This window comes from Eubalaena glacialis, chromosome X, assembly GCF_028564815.1.
Source record: "Eubalaena glacialis isolate mEubGla1 chromosome X, mEubGla1.1.hap2.+ XY, whole genome shotgun sequence".
NCBI lineage: Eukaryota > Metazoa > Chordata > Mammalia > Artiodactyla > Balaenidae > Eubalaena > Eubalaena glacialis.
In genome coordinates, this window is record NC_083736.1 from 108,725,701 (window position 1) to 108,743,296 (window position 17,596).

The 17,596-nt window shown below is 38.6% G+C and overlaps 1 protein-coding gene across 1 annotated transcript in view; it reads left to right on the top strand.

The window, feature by feature from the left end:
- Window positions 1-17,596, top strand: part of IL13RA1 (interleukin 13 receptor subunit alpha 1) — a 66,343-nt gene that overhangs the window by 39,854 nt on the left and 8,893 nt on the right. Inside the window, exons 7-10 of the mRNA XM_061178927.1 lie at window positions 3,942-3,989; window positions 4,276-4,408; window positions 7,835-7,931; window positions 10,754-10,838. Coding sequence (XP_061034910.1) covers window positions 3,942-3,989; window positions 4,276-4,408; window positions 7,835-7,931; window positions 10,754-10,838 — 363 coding nt within the window. The remainder of the gene's footprint in view (window positions 1-3,941; window positions 3,990-4,275; window positions 4,409-7,834; window positions 7,932-10,753; window positions 10,839-17,596) is intronic.

The window sequence follows — 17,596 nt, forward strand, 5'->3', positions numbered from 1 at the left end:
CCTAGTTGCGGCGAGCGGGGGCTACTCTTCATTGCGGTGCATGGGCTTCTCATTGTGGTGGCTTCTCTTGTTGCGGAGCACGGGCTCTAGGCGCGCGGCCTTCAGTAGTTGTGGCACACGGGCTCAGTAGTTGTGGCTTGCGGGTTCTAGAGCGCAGGCCCAGTAGTTGTGGCGCACGGGCTTAGTTGCTCTGTGGCATGTGGGATCTTCCCGGACCAGGGCTCGAACCCGTGTCCCCTGCATTGGCAGGCGGAGTCTTAACCACTGCACCACCAGGGAAGTCCCAAGGTCCTGTTGTTTTGTCTCCATTTTACAGATGAGAAAACTCAGTCTCAGAGGTTACTCGTAAGGTCACATTTCTAATAAGTGATAGAGTCAAGATTTCCGTAAAAGTCTGACCCCCGGGACCACCTCAATACTTCCTGTTAATAGTAACAGCCATCACTTACTGTTTATGATGTGTTACAAATATACTCTTCTATGTACTTCTTATACAGTAGCTCATAACTATCGATGAAATAGGTTCTCTTTTAACCTATATTTTATTGAGCAGCTAAGGCTCAGAGAGGTTAAGTAACTTGCTACAGGCCACATAGCTCATAAGTATGACTTCAGAGGTTGGTCTCCATGTATTAAGCTTTGACCAAGAACACTTGGTATAAGACCATGTGCATAGTCACCACTTGATAAATTCTTGTTGAATTGAGTTACCTTTTTTTTTTTTTGCAAACTTCTGAACTGAAGAGAGCACACTATACTGTGGAATTTATCCATCAAAACCAGAACTATAGTTGATTTGGAGTTAACTCTGTTTATACGCTTGAGTTTAATGTTCTCTCTCTTAGCAGATGTTCACCAGCTGTTTCTTCCCCTAGAATGTCATCAGCTTTTTGTGTGCTCGCTGATTTTGAGCTCTGCTGGTTAGACCCTTTTTGTTTCTTTTTGCAAGACGTTTTTGAGGAATTCTTTTGCCTGGTGTTCTAGTTAAGAGGGGGAAGTAGGCTGGAACATGAACTGGTGCCATCACATGGCGCTGGGTCAGAGGTAGCTCATGACAGGATCATAAAGTAAGAAGTGACTTGTCTTTGACCACCTCCATCCCCGCCAGCTATCTACTTGGTGATCTGTGTCCTTGTTTTCCTTTTCTCACGGAAATATCTGAGCAGTTGGTAAACTACACAAGGAGATTTACATTTGAACAAGAGCCCAGAACTATCAATTTACACAATGATTTGCTGACTTTGGAATATATATATCTGGGAGATGGTCCAGGGGAGGGGAGACATCAGTCTGCAACCTGGTCCCTCAAGTGGTAGCTGGCACTTGTGATTCCCCAGCAGGCCTCTGATTCCGAATGGCCAGCATGGTGTACAGTAGCCCCCGAGTGGCCTTTTCTCTGCCCCTATATGAAATATTGATAAGCTGGCTCTTCATCATTCAGTTGGCCTTTCACTCTTCACAAATGCTGGTAGGAACCATTTAGTGAATGACATTGAATGCCAAAGATCATAGCGTGTGTTCTGGTCTTTGTCCCATGTTTAAACATCTCTTTGATAGAAGTTGACTATTTTTTCCATCTTTATTGAGGTATGATTTACAAGTAAAAATTGTATATATTTAGGTTGTACAATGTGATTATTTTAAGGTGTACAACATGATTTAATATACATATACATTGTGAGATGATTATCACAAACAAGTTAACACATCCGTCACCTCACAAACTGACCTTTTTTGTGTGTGTGATGAGAACACTTAAGATCTCTCTTAGCAAACTTCAGGTATACAATACAGTATTTTTTTATTAATTTTTATTGGAGTATAGTAGATTTACAATGTTGTGTTAGCTTCTGTACAATACAGTATTATTAACTGTAATCATCATGCTGTACATTAGATCCCCAGAATACATAACTGAAAATTTGCACCCTTGACCAACATCTTCCCATTTTCCTCACTCCCCAGCCTCTGGCAATTACCATTCTACTCTCCGCTTCAGTGAATTCGACTTTTTTGGATTCTACATACAAGTGAGATCATACAGTATTTGTCTTTCTCTCTCTGACTTATTTCACTCAGCATAATGCCCTCAAGTTTCATCCATGTTGTCACAAATGGCAGGATTTCCTTGGGGCTGCTAGATTGTATGGTAGTTCTATTTTTAATTTTTTGAGGAACCTCCATACTGTTTTCCAAAGTGATTGCACCAGTTTACATTCCCACCAACAGTGCACGAGGGTTTCCTTTTATCTACACCCTCTCCAGCACTTGTTGTCTCTTATCTTTTTGATGATAGCCATTTAACAAGTATGAGATAATATCTCATTGTGGTTTTGATTTGCATTTCGCTAATGATTAGTGATGTTGAACATCTTTTCATGGACCTGTTGGCCAGAAGTAGACTATTTAACTAAGCAACAGATTTTCATGCGTTGATTTGGAAATATTTACATTTTAAGAACTGGTTATTCTCTTTACATCAGACAGCACGTGACTTAAATTGTGTAGAGGAGAAAATTGCATTTTACTTTCTTTTCTCTAACCCAGTCATTTTTGGTATATTATACTCTCAACAATGGAGCATAATAGTTTTCTTTTTTTAACATTTTATTATATATAGTATACTATAGAAAAATTGCAGAAGTCATTATGTACAGCTCAATGATTTTTCGCAAATGATTTTTCACTTACATAACCAGTACCCTAGAAGCTCAATCATGACTCCTTTTGGTCACTACTTTCCCAAAGAACAATTATTATCCTGACTTCTAATCCCATAGATTAATTTTGTTGCCTCTTTTTAAACTTTATATAAACGTATTATACAGAACTTTTTTGTGTGTCTGTCTTCTCTTGTTCAATGTTATGTTTATGAGATTCACTGATATTGTTGCCTGTGGTTGAAGATGCATCTCATTGCATTCATTCCATCATGTCAATATACCACATTTGATTTATCCATTCTCCCACTGATAGACATTTGAATAGTTTCCAGTTTGGAATTTTATGAATAGAGTTTTTATGAACATTTGCACACTTATTTCTTGGTGCACATGTGTGTACATTTCTGTTGCGCATATATGGGCCATAGGGTTACATATGATTGTCTCTAGTAGATAATAAGTTTTCCCAAATGGTTGTGCCGATTTACACTACTAAAAGCAGAAATTGAGAGTGCTAGATGCTTTACATCGTCACCAACACTTGGTATTGTCCAGTACGTGTGTGTATCGTTATCTTGTGGATTTAATATGCATTTTCCTGATAAGCAATGAAGTTGAGCACTTTTTCCTATGTTTATTGGCAATTTGAATATCCTCTTGTGAAATGTCTGTTCAAGTCTTTTGCCATTTTTCTATTGGGTTGTCTTATCTTTTTCTTATTAATTTATGAGGTATATGTATGTGTGTGTATTATATATAAATATATATTTTATATATATATGCAAGTCCTTTGTCAGAAACTGCAAATATCTTTTCTCACTCTATGCATTACCTTTTAATTTCCTTAATAGGATATCTTTTGATAAACAGAAGCTTTTAATTTTAATATAGATGATTTTATAAAAATTTTTCCTTTATGGTTAATATTTTTTTGGTCCTATTTAAGATATCTTCCTACTTTAAGGTCATGAGGATGTTCTATGTTTTCATCTAAAAGCTTGCTGTATTTATGTATTTATTTATTAATTTATTTTAACTTTCACATTTAGATCTGCAATCCATATGGAATTGACTTTGTAAATAGTGTGAGGTAGGGGTCAAGATTCTTTTTTTTCACATATGGATATGTAATTGACCACTTATTTTTAAAAACCTGCCTTTTTTCACTGCACCTGGTCCTCTGATAATGGCATAAAAGAAAACTTGTTAAGACGGTTAAGTGATATAAAGTGTGGTCTTTAAAACTTTTTGAATTTATTCATTTTTTATATTTTCAAGGTTGAAGAGGCCAAATGTCAGAATTCAGAATTTGAAGGAAACCTAGAGGTCAGTAAATTCAATTTTAGCTATTTGGGCTTAAACTCATAGAGTAATTGGGGGTGGGGCAGGGTGAGCATATCCTAAATTTGAACTGCTTTGAGAAAAACAAACTACTTTGTTCTGTGGATTATTGCCAATTTTCTTTCTCAGGAGTTAAAGTCAGATAATTTGTATTGCAATACAAAGTCTTAATCATATACAAAATTTGGCAGATAATTATATTTAGGATTCAGCAGCAGAGAAAGAGAATAAGCTGGTAATATTCCTTGTGTGCTTTTATTTTATATCTAAGGGTACAATTTGTTTCATGGTCCCTGGTGTTCTTCCTGATACTTTGAACACAGTCAGAATAAGAGTCAAAACAAACAAGTTATGCTATGAGGATGACAAACTCTGGAGTAATTGGAGTCAAGCAATGAGTATAGGTAAGAGAATGGGATTTTATTAAAAGTTAAACCATTGATGCATGGAAACTAAGTTGAAGCAGAAAATTGATTGTGGGAAAGGGCTGTTCTTCATTCTTTCTTTTTTTAAAATTTTATTTATGTTTGGCTGCGTTGGGTCTTCATTGCTGCACGCGGGCTTTCTCTAGTTGTGGCGAGCGGGGCTACTCTTCATTGTGGTGCGCGGGCTTCTCATTGCGGTGGCTTCTTTTGTTGCAGAGCACGGGCTCTAGGCGTGCAGGCTTCAGTAGTTGTGGCACGCGGGCTCAGTAGTTGTGGCTCGTGGGCTCTAGAGCGCAGGCTCAGTAGTTGTGGCGCACGGGCTTAGTTGCTCCGCGGCATGTGGGATCTTCCCGGACCAGGGCTCGAACCCGTGTCCCCTGCATTGGCAGGCAGATTCTTAACCACTGCGCCACCAGGGAAGTCCCTGTTCTTCATTCTTGACGTCAGCCAGAGAATACTTACAATTGAAATGTATTTTCTGTTTAATTATTGTCAAATCACTCAGGGTTAATTTACAATATGCAACTCTTTGAAAATTTGCAGTCCCAATGGTGTTATCCTCTCTTCTGTCCTGTCTGTATCTTTGTTAACAACCTGAACAAAAATATAGAAGGCAGGCATGATTAAATCTGCAGATTGTGCAATGCTCGAGTACTATCCTATGTGCTGGTAACAGAATCAATAGTAGGACAATGACCTTGATGGCATTTTATAGAGATAAACATATATCTAGGTTTGAAGAAAATCAGTTTCATTTATTATTTGAGAGGCTGAGCAAGCTATGTACCAGGGTCAAGTACAGGATTGGAAAGACATGTCCCTTATGGATGTGTGTGCTGTGGGGTGAGGGATAGGGTTTTATTTGACTGTAAGCTCAAAGTGAGTCAACAGTGGTCCCTTAAATATCCCCCAAAGGCATATTGCAGTCATAGGCAGCAGTGATAGTGCAGCATCCAGAACAAGGGAATGCTGCAGGGTGGGGCACAGTGTCCTGGCCACATCAGAAGTATACAGTATTCCATCCTGGGCACCACATTGTAAGAGGTACATTGGCAGACTGGAATCTTTCCTTGAAAGGGTAATCAGGATGTTGAAAAATCTCAAAATTTGGGGAAGAACAGTTAACGAAGTAAGCTTAGGGAGTCATAATTGCTGAATTCTAATATTTGAGGTATCATCAGGTAGAAGAGGGAATAGGCTATCTTTTTTGTGGCTCCATGGGCCAAAACAGGACCAACTTAAGAACTTTCTAACAGCTATCTAACAGTCAGAGAGACAGATTATTGAAGTAGTCAATTCCCTATTAATTGAAAGACTGAACAAGCTATGTGACAGGCAAGGTTGTATTAGTTATCTATTATTGCATAACAAATTACCTCCAAAATTAGTGGCTTACAAAACACATATTTGGACACATTGTAAAGCAACTATACTCCAATAAAAATTAATTAAAAAAAAAAAACAAAAAACAAGAAAACACAACATTGTAAAGCAACCATACTCCAATAGAAATTAATTTTAAAAAACACATATTTGGGACTTCCCTGGTGGTCCAGTGGTTAAGACTCCATGCTTCCAGTGCAGGGAGCGTGGGTTCGATCCCTGGTTGGGGAACTAAGATCCCACATGCTGTGCAGTGCAGCCAAAAAATTTTAAAAAATAATTAAAAACACATATTTACTATCTCACAGTTTCCATGGCTCAAAAATCTGGGCATAGCTTAGCTAGGTACCTCTGGCTCAAGTTCTCATAAGGTTCCAGTCAAGCTGTTGACTGGGACTTCAGTCTCATCTGAAGGCTTGACTGGGGCTGGAGAATCCACTTCCAAAATCACTCATATGGTCATTGGAAAGCCTCATTTCCACTCTGGATGCTGGATGGAGGCTGTAGGAGGTTGCATCATGTGCCCCAAAAAGATATGTTCAAGTTCCAACTCCTGGTACCTGTGAATGTGACCTTATTTGGAAATAGAGTTTTTGCAGATGTAATCAAGTTAAGATGAGGTCATACCAGCTTAGAGCAGGCCCTAAATCCAATGACTAGTATCCTTTTCAGAAGAAGAGAGGATACACAGAAACACAGAGAAGAAGGCCATGTGAAGATGAAGGCAGAGATTGGAGTGATGCAGCTACAATCCAAGGAACACCAAGGATTCCTGGGAGCCACCAGAAGCTAGGAAGAGGCAAGGAGAGAGTCTACTCTAGAGCCTTCAGAGGGAGCATGTCCCTGCTGATACCTTGATTTGGGATTTCTAGCTTCCAGAGCTGTGAGAGAATATATTTCTCCTGTTTTAAGCCAACCAGTGTGTGGTGATTTGTTACAACAGCTCTAGGAAACTAATACAGAGGCCTCTCTCAGTTCCTTACCATTTGGATCTCCGCACAGGGCTACCTCATGACATGGCAGTTGGCTTCCCCAAGTGCGTGGTCCAAACAAGAAAGAGCATATGAGAAAACACCCAATATGAGAACTGCAGCCCTTTATAACCTTATCTCAGAAGTGACATCCCATCACTGTTGCTATTCACACATTTAGTCCAGCCCACCCTTAAGGGGAGAGAATTATACAAGGGTGTGAATATCAGGAGGCAGGGATGATTTAGAGTCATCTTAGAGGCTGCCTAACACAACGTTAGGCCCTGAGATGCTTTCCAGATTTTCATGCCCTGGTGGAAAAGATGAGCATATATTGGGTTGGCCAAAAAGTTTGTTTGGGTTTTCTGTAAGATGTTGTGGAAAAACCTGAACAAACTTTTTGGCCAACCCAATAAATAGACATGCCATTCTAAGTGTTAGGTGTAGCAAGGCAGTTAATGAAAGTCTTTGGAATTGGACAGTGCTGGGTTTGAGGCTTGACTCCATCACTTACTAAACCCTCTGGACAAGCCACTAAACCTCTCTGAGCCTTACACTTCTCATCTGTATAAGTGGGAAATAATATTATCTATCTCTTTAGCATAGATATAAGCATGCAAAATTACCTAGTATGATATCAGACATACAGTAGTTGCTCAATTAAGAATAGTAGTGGTAGTTGTTGTTAGGATTATTTTAGGTGTTCTAATAGTGCTAAGTAACCAATAAGAAAAGATAGTCACTGTTAATGAGATGACATATTTAACAAATATAACATCTTTGTTAATAGTGTCCGAAACCAGTTAGGATATCCTGGTTTCAGATAACCCTTAAGGTGCTTTTTCATCCGTGGAATTTTAGGCACCAGAACAGGACTTTTTTTTTCACTATTAAGATAACAAAAGATAAGAGAATTGAAGAGTTTTGGGAAATATGTTGGTGTAGAGGGCAGAAATATCTGTAATCTCATTAGTCTAACACAACTGTTGCTTGGTTTATTTCTAAAAGGGTTTTATTTCTCATGCGTTTCTCTTTGTTTTTCATTTTCCAGGTCAGAAGGCCAATCCAACATTTTACATAACCACGTTACTCATCATTCCGATCTTCGTTGCGGCTGCAATCATAGTCCTTCTGCTGTACCTGAAAAGGTAAGGCAGCTGCCCAGGCAGGCTTGACAGTTTCTGCTACCCTGGTTGCTATGGTTATTCTTCTTTGTGGGTGTGTTTGATGTTTCCCCAGTGTGTTGGAAGCATTTTGGCTATACCTGGCTTTTTGGTAGTATGGCATGGCAAAGAAATATTATTGTGCCCATTTTCTGGTGAGAAAAGTGTTGGATCCCAGGGCTCTGCTCAGGCAGTGCTCTCTTTGTATATTTTTAGAATTGTTGATAAGACCTATGTTCACTCTACTCTTTCAAATGCCTAATTTGTCAACAGTTGGTTGGTAGCTCATAAGTTTTAGAAATGGAGACCATTACCAATTAAATGACTTGTCTAGTGTGAATGCAAAACAGGTTGCTACTTAATGCTATAGGAAAGAGAACTTCAAGCTGTCTCTAAGTTACAGCACTCATTCCTTGAGAATGTTTTACTTTCTCGATTTCATCATAGGGACTAGTCTGGTGCTATTATTTGCTCTTTCAGTAAATACCTAAAGTTGGAATAAGGTTATTAAGCTGGTTCTAGAATCAACATTTTATCATTATTTCAGTATTCTTTAAAAATACATTTGTTGAGTGCCTATTTCTGTGCCAGGCACTGTTGTTATTGCTGGGGTTGTGGCAATGAACAGAACAAAGTCCCTATCTATGGTTTCACGTAGTGAGTAGTAAAGTTGTGGTGTTGGGCTGGGGAGAAAGGCTAGGAAGTGATATGAGGCTCATCTTACATAGGATGCCAGGGAAGGCCTCTCTGAGAAAGTGACATTTGAGGACAGAATTAAAGGAGCAAACCAGTCAGATATTCAAAGAAAGAGTATTCTAGGCCAAAGGAACAGCAAGTGCAAAGGTCCTGAGGCTGGAATGAACTCCGTGTGTCTTGTTAGAGGAGAGCATGCAAGGGGGAGAACAACGGGAGATGAGGCTGGAGAGGCTGGCAGGGCCAGATCATGTAGGCTGTGGCAAGGAATTGAAATGTTATCCTAAGCATGATGGGGAAACATGAGAGTTTTAATCAGTGGAGGGATGTGATTGGATTTACTGTCGTAAAAGATCATTGTATTGCTGAGTGAAGACTTGACTTGGACAAGAGTGGAGGCCGGTAGACTAGTTAGGAGGTAGTAAGAGGTAGTCTGATGTGGAATATATTTTGAAGGTGGAATTAATAGTGCTTGCTGATGGCTGCTTGTCTTCGAAGGTGTGAGGGAAATTGAGGATTCAAGGGTAACTCTTAGATTTTTGGCTTCAGCAACTGAGTGAATGCTAGAGCCATTTACTGAGATGGAGAAGATTGGGAGGAGAGCTGGCTTTAGGGAAAAGGTGAGGACTTCAGTTTTGAACATGAGAAGTTTGAGATACCTATTAGATATCTAAGTAGAGATGCTAAATAGGTACTTGTATACATGAATCTGGAGTTTAAAGGAGAGGTTTGGGCTGGAGATAGAATTTTGGGAGTCCTTGGCATGTAAATGGATTTAAAGCCTTAAGACTGGAAGAGAGCACTAATAAAGTGAGGGAGATAAAGAGGACAAAAGAGAATGCTGGGACACATCAACATTTAGAGACCTAGGAGATGAGGTAGGTCCACCAAAGGGTACTACTATCAGATGCAAAAATAGAGAGTCCAGACAAAACTTTAATTCTAAAAGATACGTGCACCCCTATGTTCATAGCAGCACTATTCACAATAGCCAAGACATGGAAGCAACCTAAATGTCCATTGACAGATGAATGGATAAAGAAGATGTGGTACATATATACAACGGAATACTACTCAACTATAAAAAAGAATGAAATAATGCCATTTGCAGCAACATGGATGCAACTAGAGATTATCATACTAAGTAAAGTAAGTCAGAGAGAGAAAGACAAATACCATATGATATCACTTATAAGTGGAATCTAAAACGTGACCCAAATGAACATATCTATGAAACAGAAACAGAATCACAGACATAGAGAATAGACTGGAGTGGTTGCCAAGGGGGAGGGAGGTGGGGGAGGGATGGTATGGGAGTTTGGGATTATAAGATGCAAACTATTATATATAGAATGGATAAACAACAAGGTCTTACTGTATAGCACAGGGAACTATATTCAATGTCCTGTGATAAACCATAATGGAAAAGAATGTGAAAAAGAATGTATATATATGTATAACTGAGTCACTTTGCTGTACAGAAGTAATTAACACAACATTGTAAATCAACTATACTTCAATTAAAAATTTTTTTTAATTTAAAAAAAAACAGAGAGGAGACAAGTAAGAAAAAGGAAGAAAAATTAAAGAGAATGCCCCCTGTTCTCAGAAGATTATTTTTTTCAAAATTATAAACAGCAAGCTCCCATCTGATCTGTGATAAGTAAAGCACCATTATTATTTAAATGATAGAGGATAACACACACAGAGCCACACACACAATTATAACTATGTGAGGTGATGGATGTGTTAATTAGCTTGATTGTGATGATCACTTCACAATGTACACATATATTAAAATGTCACTTTGTACACCTCAAATTTATACAATTTTTGTTTGTCAAGTATATCTCAATAAAGCTGGAAAAATTTTTTTTCATTGAAAGGGTATAAGTAGTCTGCTACTGATGGGCCCTCTGCTTTATCCACACTTGATACTTTTAAGAGGTCGATTTCTCAGCTTGTTTTAGAAATTTTTTCACAACTACATTATCACTAAAGATGACTTGTGTACCATGTCTTTTGTCCAAGCCTTCTTTTAATATGGCTGTATTTAAGTGGGACATTTCTATGGAATGGAAGGTTTGATCAAAAATGTCTCTGTTTTCTTAAAGGCTCAAGATTATTATATTCCCTCCAATTCCTGATCCTGGCAAGATTTTTAAAGAAATGTTTGGAGACCAGAATGATGATACCCTGGTAAGTACTGACCCTGTGAAGTTTGAAATTGATTTTTTTGGGGGGGAGGCTATGGGATTTAAAAAAAATTTGGTAAAACATAACATAAAATTTACCATTTTAACCAGTTTTAAGTATACAGTTCAATGGCATTAAGTACATTTACAGTGTTGTGCAACCATCTTCAATATTTCCAGAACTTTTTCATCATCCCAAACAGAAACTGTACCCATTAAGCAATAACTCTCCATTCCCCTCAACCCCTGATAACCTCTATTCTGCTTTCTGTCTCTCTGAATTTGCCTAATCTGGGTACCTCATATATAAATGGAATCCTACAATAGTTGTCCTTTTGTGGCTAGCTTCTTTCACTTAGCATAACATTTTCAAGGTTCATCCATGTTGTAGCATGTGTCAGAATTTCATTTCAAAACTGGTTATTTTAAACTACATTTTATCTAAAAGGTTAAAGAAGAGCTGATTTAAAATGTTGTATCTCAGGCCATGCATACCATTTAAGAAGTTCCCAGAATACTTCGCCTGTCTTGTATCACGGGCCTTCATTCTCTCTCTGGGGTAGGGAACATATTTGATCTAAACCTGCAGGGGGAGGAGCCTCCTTTATGAAACTAAGCCAATAGGCAGGTCTTCTGACTGGAGCAATTTTTAAAACTTAATTTAGGGAAATATAAAGATAAGGTAAACAATTGAAATAGATTGTGTTCATGCTATTGCCTGGAAAGCTGGCCTCCGAAGACATGGAGCTAGAGCAAACCCACCCGAACTGTTCGAGTTAGTTGGCTGCAGACTCTCACGCTAGAATTTGTGGCTGGAAAAGCTAAGACCTTATGGGAACAAAAGAGTTTGAGGCTTCTCTGATAAATACATTCACCCAAATAAAATAATAAAGACACTAAATGAAATAAATATCAATATTATTGTATATATCTTAAATTAGTAATTTCAGGCATAGGGCAGTTAATTCAGGGAAATAGTACAGCATAGTAGATAATAGCCTGCGCTCTGGAGTCAGATTGTCTGTATTCAAATCTCTGCTGTGTCATTTACCATCTATTTGACCTTAGGTAACTTCCTTAACCTTCCTGTTAAAAAGTGTAAAAAGTGGAGGTAATGATAGCACCTGCCTCAGTGTTGTTATGTGGATTAAATTAATTTAATACATAGAAACCACTTAGTATGCCTGGCACATTATAGGTGCTTAGTAAATGTTAGTGCTTAGTATTACTATTGATAATACTTTCCATTTATCTTTAACGCCCAAACGATTCTTGTAATAACGGGTGATACACAGTGGCTAGGGAAGGAAGGCAGGGAGGCTCCCATGCAGTCAGAGGAAGAGTCATCTGGATCACTTTTTCACCAAGTCATGGGCATGGGCAGTGGGTAACTGTGCCAGATAGGGCACCACTAGCCAGGGAGGTCCAGAAGTCAGGTACCTGATGAAGGGCTGGTATACTGTAACTGAGGTGACAGTGTTTCTTCAGCTTTGAGTCACAGTCAACTGCAATGCTTGTAGGAATATAGAATCCTGGGCCCTACCTTCAGAAGTTCGGATTCACCGGCTCTGGGATGGGTCCCAGGAATCTGCATATTTAAAAGGAGCCCAAAGATGATTCCTATCCTGGTAAGATCATTCACGGAGCGCACTTTGAAAATCACTGTTATAGATATTTTCCTTAGGATCACCCGTGTGTCTTCATTTTGCCAGCTACTGAGACAGATGCTGGAGGTTGAGAATTGTGCAAGTATTCTAACAACTCCTCTAACCAGTGATTGGAAGTCTACCACGTGGTACACAGTGTATTAAATGCTCCATCTTCATAACCACCCTGTGGTGTAAGTGCTGTTAGTACCATTTCACAGATGAGGAAATGGAGCCTCAGTGAGATTAAATAACTTTACTGCAGCCACACAGCTAGTAGATAATAAGGTGAGATTTGACCCAGGACTGTCTGATTCTAGACTTTTCTCTTTCTTTCCACTATGCTGCATTGCCTTTTGTAAGATAGAATGTTTGTCCTCAGGAACCTCACTACCTCCTTAGAGTTCTGTGTGATCGAAGTACCGGGTTGGGATAGGGGAGTTCCGAGAAACAGATTTGGAGTCATGTTATGGCTGGCCTTATATGGGAAGGTATTAGGAATATCATTCTTTGTTTTTATAACTTTTTATTTTATACTGGCGTATGGTTGATTAACAATGTTTTGTTAGTTTCAGTTGTACAACAAAGTGATTCAGTTATACATATACATGTATCTATTCTTTTTCAAATTCTTTTCCCATTTAGGTTGTTACATAATATTGAGCAGAGTTCCCTGTGCTATACAGTAGGTCCTTGTTGGTTATCCATTTTAAATATAGCAGTGTATACATGTCAATCCCAAACTCCCTAACTATCCCTCCCCCCCCCCACCCTTCCCCCTGGTAACCATAAGTTTCTTCTCTAAGTCTGTGAGTCTGTTTCTGTTTTGTTAATAAGTTCATTTGTATCATTTTTTTTAGATTCCGCATATAAGCGATATCATACGATATTTGTCTTTGTCTGACTTACTTCACTCAGTATGATGATCTCTAGGTCCATCCACGTTGCTGCAAATGACATTCTTTCCTTCTTTTTAATGGCTGAGTAATATTCCATTGTATATATGTGCCACATCTTCTTTATCCATTCCTCTGTCGATGGACATTTAGGTTGCTTCCATGTCTTGGCTATTGTATACAGTACTGCAATGAACATTGGGGTACCCTTTCAGACCATGTTTTTCTCCAGATATATGCCCAGGAGTGGGATTGCAGGATCATATGGTAGCTCTATTTTTAGTTTTTTTAAGGAACCTCCATACTGTTCTCCATAGCGGCTGCACCAATTTACATTCCCACCAACAGTGTAGGAGGGTTCCCTTCTCTCCACACCTATCATTCTGACAACAACCTGGAGGGAATGGATTAGAGAGGGGAGACGCTAGCACGGTAGCAAACTGGGAACCTAGTCCTGAATTTGCCCCACAGATGTTTTGTTTGGCCAGCGTGGTGTATTTAAAATTTTTCAATTTGGGATCTTAAGCAGGGCATGCACTCTACCAGTTCATCTCAGGCCCTACCATTCCTAATTCCCACTGTGGTTTCACATGTTGACCTAACATGCCAGACCCCTGAAAAGCATTTGAGTTTGCTACCCCTTTTAGCAGAATGAAGACAGTCAAAGTGCCATGACACAAATGTCCAATGTCTGTGAAAACATGTTTGGACTCACTGATATATACAAGACATACAACCAGAGCATTGATGAGATATAAATTTCCAGCTTAATAAATTTCTAAAAAGTGATAATATCCAGTGTTAACAAGTGGGTGGGGAACTGGCACTTTTCATGCAACGCTGGTGGGCCTGTAAAATGGTATGTGTTCTTTCCGGAGGCAACCTGGTAAAATGTAACAAGAATCTTTGATCTTGTAATTACTTCTTTAGGAATCTATTTTAGGGAAATAATCCAACAGTGGTACAAGGATGGTCAATGTAGCATTTGTTTCTAAAATGAAAAATTAGAAACTAAGGAAACATCAACAATCAAGAATAAGTTTTTTAAAAAGTTAGGTTTTCGGGGGCTTCCCTGGTGGCGCAGTGGTTGAGAATCTGCCTGCTAATGCAGGGGACATGGGTTCGAGCCCTGGTCTGGGAAGATCCCACATGCCGCGGAGCAACTGGGCCCGTGAGCCACAACTACTGAGCCTGCGCGTCTGGAGCTTGTGCCCCGCAACAAGAGAGGCCGCGATAGTGAGAGGCCTGCGCACCGCGATGAAGAGTGGCCCCCGCTTGCCACAACTAGAGAAAGCCCTCGCACAGAAACGAAGACCCAACACATCCAAAAATAAATAAATAAATAAATAATAAATTAAAAAAAAAAAGTTAGGTTTTCAAAGCATTTAATGTCCTAGCAAAATACTCACGGTGTAAGTGTAAGAAACATATCATAAATGTGTAGTGTATTACAATCTTAATTTTTATAAAAAATGCATCAGTATATACATAGAACAATGAGTGGAAGGAAATGGGTCAAAATAATCATCTCTGGGCAGGAAGATTGTGGATAATTGATATTATTCTCTCTCTACCTTTCTGAAATTTCCAAATTGCCTGTAATGAGCATGTATTACTTTTATAATAAAAAGAAACGCTGTACAAGTCATTAAGGGAAAAGAGAATATTGTGGTCATCCAGGTCTGTGAGATAATAGGGATTTGAACTTAGGTGGTAGCAGAGGAGATTGATGCAAGAGACATTATTAAAGGAAACTCATTACGACTTGGTGACTCTGTGTGGGCGATGAAAGGTGGCTAGAGTAAAAAATAATTTCAAGGTTTCAAGCCTGGGTGATAGAGTGAATGATGGTAACATTGACAGCAAAATCAGATCAATTATCTTTCTCAGAGATGGGAAAATTGCTTTTTTTCAATTTGCTGTCTAGAGGATAATATGTTGTCCTGATGAGTCAGATAATTCTATAATTTAGTGAGGTGGATACACTGACAAGATGGACCCCTAAAAGCATAAGATGTTTTTGTTTGCGGTGGTTGCAGACCATTAAATAAAATCAGTGTTTAAAACTAAAAGTATAATAAAAATGCCAGACAGGGGAAAGGGTAATAGAACAAATTTCCATGTTTGCTTTTTAACCAAATGAATAATCTACTTTCTCTACATGGCAGCAGTTCTCGAAAATTGAACTGCATATGCAGCAGGAAGACTGTCCTTTTACTTCTAGAATCATCGAATTAGGGAATGAATAATTATGGAGTGAACATTGCCCTAGAGGTCATCTAATGAGGTGTATGTTTATGTGTTTAGTTGTCTTTAACTATAAATTTTCAAAACTCTAGATTCTAGTTCAACTCCTCACTTTAAAGATGGGGACATTGGGGACCATGTAGAAATTTCTCAAGGACTATCGCATAGAGAGAGAATTGCAGAACCTGAAGTAGAAGCCGTTGTAGCCCAAATTTACCAACTTCTAATCCCAAGAAATAATCCATGCCCTTTCTAAACACTTTCTTCTTCCACGCTGCACCATCAGTAGTGGTTGTTTAAAAAAAAAACTTATTTAGGTGTGGCCACCAATAAATTAAATCTTCTGTATCATTTCCCTTAAGGTTTCTACTGTTTTGACAATGTTTTGTTCATCACTGTAGTAACATTTTGGCCAACAGCATTTTTTCCTGTTGCTTTGCTGTTTGCCTTTTCTGTGTGACTAATGGGGCTGCTGGCCATATTTGCGGGGTAGGGGGGCTTTGCGGAGGGAATTGCTTCTCTTCTGCATCTGCATTTCTTTTTCATCCATAAAATATTATCTATTCTTCCTCCGCTTCTTGGAAACCAATTACATTTTCAGTACTGTGCCAGTTTTGAATTCCTGATTGGAAAGCAGCTTTTTAACTTGGAGTTGACTTCCAAATACTGCTGAATTTTTTTTTTAACTTCAGTGTGTATCTTTAAAAGCTAAGATCGCTTTCCTACATAGCCAAAATAGCATGGCCGCACTTTAAAAATTATTAATTCCTTAATATCATCTAATACTCAGTCCATATTTAAATATTTCCAGCTGTCCCAATTGTCAGGAGACAGATAATATCCAGTTGTCCCACCATTAGTGATATGGACCACTGTATTTAAGGTGATAATAGCATGTCCCCTCCTGCCATCTACACGTTTCCTCCCCTTGCCACCTGAAGATAATCTGTGTGGTGGTAATGTTAGCACCCTGTCAACTCTTCAGCTGATGCTTTTTATTGGCCAATTAGTATCCTTGCTTGAATCAATAATCTCATTAGGGGTTGTGAAACGATGATGATTTTTCTCATCTATCATTTAATCTACATTTATAAGCTAACACTTTCCTACAAAGCACTGCTTTCAGTCCTCAACTAGGCTTCTTAGTTGTTCTGAAATTCGGTTTCTGCTAGAAGGGCAGGAAACATGTTTAATTCTTTCCCTTTAATTATCAATTTTTAAAGTGAGGGTTTGAATTGATAGCCACCACAAATGGTACCAAATTAGTCCCCTCCACACCGCATTCAACAAGTTGTTTTTAAGCTGCAGTGATTTTTAAGGCGTGGGGATCTACAATTCATATTGTACAACTTTCTATTGTGACTGTTGCTCTGAAGAAGACGGGGGCACATAATCAGCTGACTTGTACACACAAGGCCAGTGTTTTGCGTGGTGCTTAGGTGCATGAAACCCACTTCACCTCTGTTGGCAATTCACTGTGGGAAATAACCAAATCTTGAAAGTACTCTTAAATTGAAACTTGATGTTCCATTATTCTATGACTTTTGTTTCTTTCTTTTAAAAAAATTATATATACATGCATGTATTTTTCTAGGATGACAAACAGCTAAAAGCCAGTTGTGTTCACCACCCAAACACTGATTTTTTTTTCATCTAGGATGTTTTTCATCTTTGGCCATTATTCTATTGTTTATTACCTTGTTTAAAAAATCGGCGGGGTAAGAATTGAATTATGGACTGTAATTTTGTGGATTTTTTTTTCTACAAGTAATTTTAAAATTAGACTGACATATAATTCACAAAATTGAATAACAGGTCAGAGCCTTTGCCTTTGTCCCTTTTACCTTACATAGACATATTCATAGAAGCAGTGCCCAGGCAAAGGCCCTGATGCTGATGATGGGTGAAAATGAGAGTAATCAAAGTTTCAGGAATGAAAAAAGGCAATTAAAAAATTAATGTTTTCTTAGAAG